The sequence below is a fragment of the Hyalella azteca genome, unplaced genomic scaffold (assembly GCF_000764305.2).
Source record: "Hyalella azteca isolate HAZT.00-mixed unplaced genomic scaffold, Hazt_2.0.2 contig17361, whole genome shotgun sequence".
NCBI classification, from domain to species: Eukaryota; Metazoa; Arthropoda; class Malacostraca; order Amphipoda; family Hyalellidae; genus Hyalella; species Hyalella azteca.
Genome location: NW_025947148.1, coordinates 100,106 through 112,610, shown reverse-complemented (window position 1 = coordinate 112,610; position 12,505 = coordinate 100,106). Strand labels below are relative to the sequence as shown.

At 40.9% G+C, this 12,505-nt stretch overlaps 1 protein-coding gene across 1 annotated transcript; it reads right to left on the bottom strand.

Annotated features, from left to right (window-relative positions):
* Positions 1 to 6,875: 6,875 nt before the first annotated feature.
* LOC108676564 (RNA exonuclease 1 homolog) lies at positions 6,876 to 12,202 on the bottom strand. The gene is made up of 8 exons (XM_018164652.2): positions 12,178 to 12,202; positions 11,372 to 11,542; positions 11,011 to 11,123; positions 10,304 to 10,407; positions 9,765 to 9,979; positions 8,611 to 8,737; positions 7,720 to 7,858; positions 6,876 to 7,052 (listed from the first exon to the last, which is right to left on the bottom strand). The coding sequence occupies exons 1-8, from the start codon at positions 12,200 to 12,202 to the stop codon at positions 6,894 to 6,896; spliced, it is 1,053 nt and encodes a 350-aa protein (XP_018020141.1). The 3' UTR covers positions 6,876 to 6,893.
* Positions 12,203 to 12,505: the final 303 nt, after the last annotated feature.

Below are 12,505 nucleotides of genomic sequence, written 5' to 3'. Positions count from 1 at the left end.
CATACAAGTTCAAGTACAAATATATTTCATCTTCATAACAAGAAGAATGCCTGATGTTCGCCCCAGCACAAGTGGGAGAGATAATTTCATGTAAATATGAAAGAATTTGCAGTGTCATGAGAAAAATTAACCAAAAATGCATTAATGGACAGGATTCAAAATGCCCCAAGACAGCTGAAAATCACTAATAGAATTATACTTGTTCAAAGTTTTTCCTGTTAAGAGAAAACACTAAATTTGTTTCTTGGAGAAGCAAAATCTGCATTTATTCAACACAAGAATTGCAGCTTCATTTTCTTGTAATTACTGTACTATAATGGGATGACCTGGACTGTTCTGACATTTAAATTGAGAAAACCCTATACACAAGAGTTCTTGCCTTAGATTGTGTTGTTGGCTCTTGAAGTACCATGAGATAACCTATAAATGAAATAAATTGATATATCCTAATTCCTATGTATACTGCATATACTGTTTGACTATTAGTTTTGCAAAAATGTAAGCACTAAAAATGGTCTAAATCACCCTGTTTATGGTACCAATGAAAATTTTTACTTGCACTCATTTACTGCCCATTACAAATATTTCCAAATCCAAGAACAATAATAGAAATTCACAAGTTGTAATAAATTAAGAAGATGAATAAAAATTTATCAATATGAACATAATGCAACCGACTACTTTGGAAGCTGCCCAATAGGCTTCAAATTTTATACACATTAAAAAATGAACAAAGTTCTACAGCTTGTTCTTTCATTACCATCTCCATGATTTATTTGGCTGCGTCTCTTCTTGTTTGAAGCTTTCTTCTGCTTCACTTTTTCCAGCTCAGAGCTGTGAAAAACTTTGGAGGGCTGTAGCAAGTCTTTCAGTGCCTCTGCTTCTTGTGAAAGGGCTTCAAGCTGGAAAAAAATTTTGAACTTCGATCATTTGCAACATTTACCTGCATTGGTTAAATAAGCCTAACTAGTTTCAGAAACCAGAATCAATACTACAGTTTACAGCTGCAAATTGACCAAATGATCACAAAAATTCACAGGAAACTACACATCAGTACCTAATATAGTATAACTTTTGTAATCTTGCACTGTTAGTGTTGCACACAACTTGAACAATGTCACTAGTGTTACCACAGCACCATTGTAATCAGCCTTCAATTATTCAAAATGAAATAGAAACAGTTTATTTTTCTAACAAAGTAAGACACATAGGTTATTACTAGGTAATTGAGCACTAAAGTTCTAATTCTGACGTGTATTATATGATTTATTGACAAGCAGCAAGTTAAGATCAGTAGCAGCTAAATGGTAACCTATGTGTCATTGGCAGCAAAATTAGAATTTTCCTGCATTTTACTAAAATATTGCAGCTTAAAATTGACATTCTTCAAAAAAATTTTGAATCTCCTGACTCCCAGTGCGCTTGTGCACTCCTCATAATAATTAGATAGGAAGCAATTCAGCCAGCCAGAATATGGCAACTCAAAAATGGCAGAGGCTATAGTTGCAGCTCACAGGATATGTAGATATATTCCATGCCCAATTGCCAATTTGGAATATTGGTAGAAGTTTCCTAACATTGCAGGTAAAAATGATTGTTTTATGGGTGATTTTTAAACACCACAGGTAAAAATATGCAGTTTTTCTTATATTTAATTGAAGAAATTAGTGAAAGGCTATTGGACTGGTAAAATTGGCCAGATTCACAGAAATTTTTGTGTGGTTCATGGTTGGCTCCTGTCCAACGTTCCAATTAGGCGGATTGGCAATTGGCATGGCAGTATAAAACTACAATTAAATAAGTATTTTTACTAATCTGAATTGAAATTATCTAGAATAAGTTTATTTAAACAAAATAATTTTATTAGAAATTTTATCAAGTGTATACATATTTATTTTTCCTGAATTGATTAGAAACTTCTTCCTAATTCTAGACTTGTAATGGAATATGGATCACCATTTACCAGTGAATCATTTTTTCAACCAGGGGTCCAGGGCCGTCCAGCCCAATGATCCGGCTAGATTAGAATTTTCTTACTTATGAATGAAATATGGGATCCTAATCACCAATTTTTGATGCATTAGGAATGTTGTGGCTTGATCATGCACAGTGAAGAATCAGAATGCAGTGAAACTTGTCTGGAAATCAGTTGCAATGAGTATAAGTGTTGCAGTGCGTGGCCGTGGAGAGCAAAGGATATAGGCTACTACCAAAAATGCCTGCAGCACTGTCGTATTAAAAATTAGGGTAAACGCGGTATATTCCGACATCGTGGGTAATTCTGACACTTCTCAACTTTTTCCTTTATATTAAGCTTTGTCTTAGTTCCACGCATTCGTTGATGGATGAAGTAGCAACATCATACTATTGCGCGCCATACTTAGCATACTAGTACCAAAATACTTGCTCTGGGCGGAAAAATGTTAAGATCCAAAGAGAGACAGTGCATGTCACTGAGTGAGAACATCGAAAAACGTGTCAAAGTTGATAGTAGACCTTGCTCTACCAAATAGAGATAAACTGTTTGTGTAGAAAGAATTTTATGGTTTGAGACTTTTAAATAAGTCTGTGGATATACTAGGAATCCTTTAAGTATACTTGTATTTGCTGACAGCTGATTTCAAGTGGTAAATAAAATAATAGATGATTAAGTTAAGAGACGGTTTTAGACACATAAAAACTAATTCCGACACAGCTTGCAATTAGACACACAACTCGTACCAAGCTGTGTGCAAAAATTAAATTTTTCTTAATTAAAAGCTTAATAGCTCTTAATTAAAAGCCTAATTAAGTAAGTGTTCAATATTCAATAGTGTTCTAATTCCCAGCAGTGTCATATTCCAATACAGCTCACACAGCAATCGGAATTTGAACACAAGAGGGTCAGAATTATGAATTAGTAGTTTGAACTTTTGAAGTGGGGCCGGAATTAGTCTCACAAAGCAGAGAGTTTTCTAGACTCTTCCTCAAGTTTATTTTTGAGTCCTATAGATATTAGATAGTATAAGTAGACCAGTAAAGTATTGTATCTTGGATACTAGGTACCTACCAGAATTATCGTACATAAGAAATCTGTTAAAATCTTGAGTAAATACGGAAATTAAAAATTGACTGATTCTAAAAAATCACTGGTTTGCCACTATGCATACATTTCTTGCTACGTCCTTCTTAATGTGTCGGAATATACCGCGTTTACCCTACCCGGTGTCCGATGACATCTCGAAAATGGCTGGCAATGCTTTGGGCTAAAAATCCATATCTTTTCAAAGCTGCCTGCAAAGTTTGCACCCATGAACCTGGTACATTGGGAGGAATAAAGTGTATATCTGCAGAATTAATCAATTCTGTGGCAAGACATAGGCTAGACATTTTGCCTGAATTCATCTTTATATGTTGAAGCCCATTTCTCGTGCAAGTAGGAAAATTAGTACCTCTGTCAGGGAAGTGAAATTTCCAACTGGGCACTCAGTGGGCAGCACCCACGCCACAGGCTGGCCACAGCGACAGGCGGCAGGCCGACAGCAGTAGTGACTGTGATAATTAAAATTCCAAGTAGAATATCTCATCAAATTAGAATGTTTGGATTAAATGAATTAAGAATCAGAGTATGAGTTGCAAACGTTTAACTCACCAGAAAATGACGTTCAGCCACATTTTTGTTTCTCATCAGCTCATACTGGCTAATCTCTGAGGCAATCATTGCATCCAAAAAGTCTAACTCTAAGACTCCACGACTGACGACTCCACATAAACTGATGATGATAAAGTGATAAACTGTAAAGAGAACAAAATCAAACTATAAGTACTATAAAATATATTAGTAGGTCTAATACGTACTTCAACAAAAATTTTTACTATAAGACATGAAATGGCTTTCTCTATAAATCAACTTTCAGCTGTTTGAATTGAGGAGATTTTCTGCGAATTACAGCCTCCAATAATAATCATCATAAATTTAATCGTCGAGAGCCCTGCCTCCCTGACCGTGTCTGGTGTTCTGTTTCAAATCACCCGCGGCAGCAGTGTTGCCAGGTTTTTTTCTTGGCGAGAATACCAGATTGCCTAGCTTAAAATACCAGAAATTCTAATGTTCAAAAACAGACTAATACCTCCAAATACAATGAAACTATTCGCCAGAAACGTTGGTTAGAAGAAGAAAAAATTTTATCTTTTGTAATGTGCATTTATCTGGCTTGACGATAATTAGCCAAATTTAACAAGTTATATTTTTTCCCTCTGTTTGGAACATTTTGACACTTTTCTTTTCCTGTGTTTGATTAAATTGACACTTTTTCGTTTTTTTTTATCACAGTGCGGCACTTCTTCCCTTTCGCTCAACATGAGCAAGCCACGGAAACAGGTCATCTTCGTTTTGCTTATTTTCGTACATGCTTGCATATTGCATTAATCTAACATTTCGGGTGTGATCACTCGTCGCGGTTGAGCAGATAGCTTATGGTCCGAATAAGGGACTCCAATACCTTAGTTGAAATGTCGTTGCTTGTTTTACGCATAGGTGACTTGTGAAAACACTTGAACCACGAAAGCATTGGAGACAGGTCAAAGTAGACCAGTGATGCAGTAGGCAGCCAGTTATGAATGGATGATGATTTTCAAGATCAGTGAAATATTGAATGGCATCCCAGAATTCAAGTGGCACTCTAGAATTCAAAACCACCAAACAAAAATGGTGGAGCTTGCGTCGCAGAGATCGGTTCGACAACCTCACTCGTCCTAGGCCATATCATCACAGATTATTAATCAATCAAGGATCATCACTCTCGTGCTCATATTGCACAAAACACTTCTGTTAAAAGTTAACAATTAAATTGGGGTTATTTCATCAAGCGGTGAACTTGCGGTTCCAAAAATGGCGGGAAACCTCTAGTCGCGCCGGTTTGAAGGTAATCTATATAATCCACGCCTACGCTGGGGAAGTTTAAACTTAATAGGTGGAACTTAGTGCAGTGAATTTGCAGCTAGTCAGAAAATACCAGATTTAAGACATTCATACCAGACACGTTCTGAAAATACCAGATTTGTTGAATCTGGAATAAAAATATACCATCTGGCAACGCTGCGCGGCTGCATGGTTAAAAAAAAAGAATTTCGTCCCTAAAAATGAATTTAATACAGTAAAAAACACACACTATATTCAACTTTGAATCGTACAAAAGCTACAAAAAATCTTAACGCTTAATTGAAATATACAAAATTACCTTGATAATGAGGCGTTGCGACTTTTCTAAAATAAATATTGTCATAGGGAACGATAATCAAGTGTATTAATACTGTAATTAAAATATCATAGAAAATATTATATTATACAAGAATAGAAAACTGAAGCAGTTTTAGCGAGTTTAAAACGAGCGCTGGAGATGGAAGGGGCGAATTACTGCCTGCTTAGTACCCATGGTTGAATTAATTCATTAATTCAACCATGGTAGTACCTACCTAGTATTAACCCCAGCTATCATACCGAATGGACACTTCTTTACAGTTTAGAGTATCAAGTTTGGAGCAGGAAGTTGTTGGGTTCGATCCCAGCTTCCTGCAACAATTTCGGTCAACAAGGTATGTAGGCTAAGAGGTCGGGCGGAACGCTAACATCGCTATACTATACTACTATAGTCATGGTTAAGTTAGATGTGATTACTCGAAACTCATAACATAACATGGTGATGTCGGCGCTGAAGTGTAGGCCTGATGTGGCCTGTCGCCGATTCATTTACTTTTCGTGCCTTGTTCACAGATCTAAAGTCGTGTCATTTGACCGGATCTTTTCAGGACTGACGATAGTTCGAAATAGCTATTAGACTTCCACCGGGTTCGATATGGTGCTAGGCATTTCAAGTCAACATATCTTTTTCCATAGCTTTATCTAGTCTGACTATAATAGTAAATAAATTTATTATTGTTCGTTTCAAGTTCCAATTAATTTTGGGTTTGCTTTGTGGAAAACGCATTGCGGAGAAATTTTTAAGAAGTAAATTAAAATTCATTCGTCATCATTTAATTTTTATTGGACACATGTACCTAATTTGTGACCAACTATTGGGAACCAGGTATTCTTGGGGATCAACATATAGACTGATATAGTTTCCAATGTGCCTCAACATGCATCCACTTCTTCCATAAAATACGAAAGAACCGAATACGGTTTGAATGCAAAATATGACAAAGAAGTGCCAAAAATATAACAAAATCGATAGCTTGAGCGTCGCGTTGGACTAAGCACATAACGCTTTTCAGCATATAATGCCGACAAAATAGAACTTTCATTGAGATAATAGTACTGCTATACGGCATGTATAGCTATCAACAATTCATTAATCAAAAATTGGATTAAAGACAAATTGGACACATAAGCATCAATAACGTCAATAAATATAATTAAATTATTGAATTCTATCCGTCTCTTTTATTGAGATGAAAGTAGGTCTCATAAAATTACTTGTGCGCTTTGTGCAGGTCGACATACCTGTATGAAAATTATGAGCACAAATAACTTATCGTGATTGTGAAAGTAGTTCGCTAACAATTAGTTTGTACAGCGAAATCACGAATATTTCCCCTTCTACAAACTTCATTTTCTTTTAATTCTACATTAAAGCTTTGAACAAACAATAAACAAGAGGTAAGTTAAATGCTCGCAGTTTTGCGGTACGTCACAAGCCGGGATTATCACAAAAGGTCCGTCTAGAGGTCCTCCCGTGTACAAGCCAGGACCATCACACAGGATCCGTCTAGAGGTCCTCCCGTGTACAAGCCAGGACCATCACACAGGATCCGTCTAGAGGCTGTCTCTTATACACATCTAGATGTGTATAAGAGACAGACTAGGAGGAGCGGTGTCACTAGGAGGTGCGGTGTCACTAGGAGGAGCAGTGTTATCAGAAGTTGAGGTCGTGGCGAGGGCAGCAGGAGTCACCGTCGTTCTGGATGATCTTCTTGAGGTGTTCCGAAGCGAGGTTGCGCAGCGCTCGCTTGTAAGGCGGGCCCATCTTGTGGGGGAACAGCACGCTCGTGTCCACCACCGTGTGATGGATCAACTGCACGACATTACAATACAATCCGATAAAAATATATTAATGCACAATACTACAACACGATATAATAACATAATATTATGTGAAACTATGACGAAGTTATCGTGGGAATGTGTAACGAGAATTAAAAAATTTTTGTTAATTATGTACAACATTGTGCGAAGTGATGTTGCCAATTGATGCAGCGACATGGTCAATGCGTGAAGTGAGAGTCTGTGGACTATGTAGCAGACATTATTAATGAATGAAACTACCAAGTTGATTTCTCACAACAGTTAAATTTTGGGAACTTAGCAGTTATTTCCCTAGTATTATATGATGACGGTAACACCTCTGTTTAAATTCAAGACCAAACATGTAGCGAGTTCCCGCAAGTTTCAAGAATACTCAGATTTCGGAGTTGGGTTTCGTTATAATATGGTACTGTTACCAGCATCAGTGAAGCGGCAGGGTACAGGGTAAGATTGGGTGAAATTTTATAAGGTTGGGAGAACTAGGATACGGTTGGTAGTATTAGATACGTACGACGTTGGGGAAAGTTAGATAAGGTTGGATGGGTTGTGTGGGGTTGGGCGAGTTATGTGAAATGGTGCGAGTCTGTGAGAGGTTGGGCGAGTTGTGCGATGTTGTGTGAGATACACTGAGGTTGTGAGTGACTGGCATGCGGCACCTTGAGCGCCCTGAAGTCGCTTTCGAGGCTGTGCCCCACGAGGACGGTGCTGGAGCTGAAGAGCGTCAGCAGCGCTGCCTGCACGTCACGCAGCGTCGTCGTCACATCCTCCAGCTGCTCCTCCGTGATGCCGGAGAACCTGAGTAAGAATAAGTAAGTAATAGTAAGTAAGTAGGAGTAAGTGAGTTTGAGTTAGACATAGCAGGGAGCTATTTTTATTTTAGCCCAGTGTATTGTTAGAGGGCTGCACCACACTATCTCTAGAGCGCACCAAGTGCTAAGGATCAGTCGCGATCCTCAGTCCAGAAACTATCTGCTCTCGATCTCTTGGCAGATCTTCACATGGCTTCTTGACAGATCTCTTCATGACGTCTTGCCAGATCTTCTCCTGGGCAGATCATCTCCTGACCTTTTGGCAGATCGTTTCACGACCTCTTGGTAGATCTTCTCTCAATTACTTGGCAGATCACCTTTCTATCTCATGATTGATCTTTACTCGCCAGACCTCCTCCTGATCTTTTGGCAGATCTTCTTTCGATCTCGTGATCCCTCAAACCATATTCCTGTCGCTGCGCTGGTTAACATTAAGGGGCAGCTTCCAGGTGGCCGACTAATGGCCAGGCGTCGGCCAAGTACAAGAAGCCACTCGGTCACCAGCGTCCGTCGTGCATAGGTCATTAATGAGAAGCGGTGAACCTCCGGCAATCACAGAAAAAAGTGTTTGGTGATCACATAAACAGTACATGGTAGGCGGGTTGCACGAAACTGCCGCAACTTACCTAGTGTTGTAGTCGAGTATCTGGTTGTGGGGTTGCATGAAACTGCCCCAAGTTACCTGGTGTTGTAGTCGAGTATCTGGTTGGCAGGTTGCACGAAACTGCCGCAACTTACCTAGTGTTGTAGTCGAGTATCTGGTTGTGGGGTTGCACGAAACTCTCGTAGACCACCCGGCTGTCGTGATCAACCACGGTAACGCGCGTCAGCTCACTGCCTCCCGTCGTGTAACACATCTCGCAATCTGTAAGCGCACAACACTCATAATTTTTACAGTAAAGGTCATTATCAATCACTTCTTTCCAGTAACTATCGTCATGGTTAGTATCGAGACAAGAAGCAAATTGTCGGTTGACGATACATTCAACTGATTTTGGATTCACACAAGTTATAGATCCACTTCATCCACAGGCGTTCAGTTCTTGCTAATTGACGATAATATGACATAAAATAACTGCCTTATCCAACTACGTGGTTTCAATTATTCATCTGATGATAGTGGGAGCGTATGACGGAGGATAGCTGTGTAAAACTACATTTTATTTCATATTCCTTTCCGCGGGTAAGAACGCTAGAGGGCATAGCAGCCCATGAAGTCATGTGCGTAAAGCAATAGCGCCATATGGCCACTGACACCACTTAAGGATGGTCAAGTTGAAGATGGTCATACCGCATCTGACAAAAAAGTTATAGAGGCGGGGAAACTGAGCAGGCAGAGGCAATCATTGCTGCTAAAAGGTTGTGAGTCGGGGCAGCGTGTATATGTTAGGCTGGAGTAGATGAGGCCGGATGCAGAACTGCCAGCTTACAAGTGAGCATGCATACTTTAGCTCTGGTCGCGTCCTTAAGCGCGGCGAATGGGATATGCACAACACCCAATCACACGCGCACTTGCCAGCAGACAGCAAGTAAGCGCTTAAGCATTGGCTAATGATGTACGACGTTTTTATTTTCAACCATAGTTTCACTGGTCTAGATCCAGCGTTGTCTGCAGCTTCTAGCACTATGGCTGAGAGGAGTTATTGCAAGCCGCGGCTTGGCGTTGGTTCCAGGGATCATTTAGGAGTTTAATTTGTGGCTACGGCTACACCCTTATGATGGTGTAACAACTTTCAACTGCTCTAACCGCCAATCGGGTTCAACAATTCACTGATGATGCAGTAAAATCTTGTAGCTGCCTTAATAAATAAATTAATCTTAATATAAATAAATAATGATATAAATAAATTAATCTGTGAGATCGATGTCCACGAAGAGTCGTCGAGTCGTACCCAGGGCATAGACGGCATGGTGGGACGAGGTGCCGGGGTTTGGGGGGAGTGTGCTGACGAAGCCGGTGTAGTTGTCAGGGTTGAGGTTGTCGGAGACATGTGTAGAGGCGAGGCAGCAGCCCTCGCTCTGCAGGTCCCCCATGCAGCAGCTGTAGCGCGTCTCCAGGCCCGTTGCCACGCGCCGCTTGTTTGCCCGCCCCCAGTGATACGCGCAGCTGCCCATACAATGAAACATGCATTAAAATATGGTATACTTTTGCTATATGCTTCGTGTAAAAATGTGTCAGTAATATAGTAAGGATATTACTATAATAATTGTGAAAAAATAACAGTAAGCAAAGTGAAACTTAAAAAAATACCTGTAAGTAGTAACTGGTAACAACTTAACAAGTAACAACATGTTGACACTCTAGTAACAGGCTGAGGTTGACAACATTACACCGAAATCTTTCGTACAGTTTTATTCTGTAATTTATATTATGTATGTATCATGCTGGTTTTTGCCCCAGTCGTCCACGACGAAGAGGCGACAGTCTCACCTGACGATGGCCTTAGGGAAGCCCCAGTCGTCCACGACGAAGAGGGCGTTGCAGCGGCTGCAGTAGCGCTCCGTGGGGCTGGGGCTCAGCACCGCGCGACTGTCCTGCAATATCAAGTAGTTAATAACATCCATATCAAGCATCGAATACATCGTTCAATATCATCAAGGATTATGAAAATTTTTTTATTGGGTAATGGCCAATATCGAATGATAAATTCAACGCTTAGTAAACTCATGGTTGATGAAAAATAGTTGAATTTAAAAAGTTTTTTAGGGTCTGAGAAAAACCCGGCACTATTTGAGGCTGATACACAGCAGCTCAACAAAGCAATAAAAAAAACACTTTCCTGGAAATGTTGGCTATTAGGCACACATAAGCGGAGTAAAGGCCACAAACTCTACACCTTTTAACCGTTACGTGTGTTTTCGTGTCGCTATCTGTCACTGAGTGTAAAAAATATAACTCGGTACTCACTGCAGTGAGTGACAGAGAGCGTATTTTATCGTCGACGAAAACATGAAGTCGTGGACAGACGGACGGACGGACAGACAGACAGACGGACATGACGGGCGCAATAGGACATTTTTTCCATGAATGAGAAAATGCGCTAAAAAACACACGCGGTTTCGCAAACTGGACTGATTAACTTGTTATTCTCAGGACCACCAAATTATTTTTTAATTTGGTCAGCGAGGCGGACTCACAAGTTTGCAGACGGCCTTGCCCTTGACGTCGGGGTGTGCGTGTGGATAACCGTTCTCCAGCAGCTGCTCCTTCGTCATGAGGTAGCGCTGCACAAACTGGTACAGCTTGGCCCCTGTAAGTGCGAGTGTGGGGTAAATAATGAGTGGCATGTGGGGTATATGGGGTGTCAGAGCATGTGGGGTATATGGTGAGTCAGGGCATGTCGGGTAAACAGAGGGTACATGATACAATTACGATTGCAAATAAATGTGCAGCTCGTGATTATGCAAGATAAAATACATCTGAAAATAATTGCTTAACTCGCAAAGTCTTACTACAAATAACTGCTGTCAGAGAATAAATGAAGCAAGAAAGTATTACCTGTAAGTGATTTATAGACAGCCTGGACGTCGGTCTTGGCGGGCTTCTCGATGCTCCAGGAGCCCTTCTGGCCACCCCCCGCCAGGGTGGAGAAGTGGCTCTGCACGCGGTGGTTGGGGTTCACGGGGTGGCTGGGCAGCGAGGGGGCGGTCGAGGGGGCGGCTGGCAGCTCTGGAATGCGGGTAAATCTTTACAGCTGCTGGTAATGTTAGCAGCTCTGTAATGAGAGACCGTCTCTCACAGCTGCTGGTAATGTTAGCAGCTCTGTAATGAGAGACCGTCCCTTACAGCTGCTGGTAATGTTAGCAGCTCTGGAATGAGAGACCGTCCCTTACAGCTGCTGGTAATGTTAGCAGCTCTGGAATGAGAGTCTGCCCCTTACAGCTGCTGGTAATGTTAGCAGCTCTGGAATGAGTCTGCCCCTTACAGCTGCTGGTAATGTTAGCAGCTCTGTAATGAGAGTCTGTCTCTTACAGCTGCTGGTAATGCTGGCAGTTTCATTAGGTGAAGGCTCACTGGAAGCTGTACTAGATTCTGGTGCCTCCCTCAACACAGATCAGAGGGTCTGTTTCTACAGACCAACTATGGTGAACTGGTGAACGATGCCTCAATAGGGAAGAACTGGTGAACGATGAGGCGTAATTGACTGGTGAACGATGACTGGTGAACTGGTGAACAATGCCTCAATAATTGAGACCTAAGAGAGTTGGACCTGAATTAACACAGTGAATATGAGTGCTGTGGTTAAACCTCTATCTCCGAGGGGGGATATCCATTCAGATGGAGAGACCAAGATTGTAGCATACTATGCTGAAAGGATGGAATATTCATCCTTAAAATTTAAAAAAATAATAACTTTTTCTGCTACGTAACGAAACACTTAGTAGCCTCAGAGGATCGGACAACCTGCCTGCCGACGGCTGAGGGCCGACGAATGCGGCGCATCAGCATGGCTACAGGCAGAGATTGCAAGGCAACACAACATAGCCATGTAGGCAACACAACATAGCCATGTAGGCAACACAACATAGCCATGTAGGCAACACAACATAGCCATGTAGGCAACACAACATAGCCATGTAGGCAACACAACATAGCCATGTAGGCAACACAACATAGCCATGTAGGCAACAC

What these genes read in the sequence shown, in the direction of transcription:
- LOC108676564 (XM_018164652.2), bottom strand. Translation starts at nt 12,202, where the DNA reads ATGAATATTCCATCCTTTCAGCATA. An exon ending in TTCCCTAAGGCCATCGTCAG is followed by an intron (nt 9,980 to 10,303) that starts GTGAGACTGTCG and finishes TTGTATGGGCAG; the next exon opens with CTGCGCGTATCACTGGGGGC. An exon ending in GCGACTTCAGGGCGCTCAAG is followed by an intron (nt 7,053 to 7,719) that starts GTGCCGCATGCC and finishes AATGTCGTGCAG; the next exon opens with TTGATCCATCACACGGTGGT.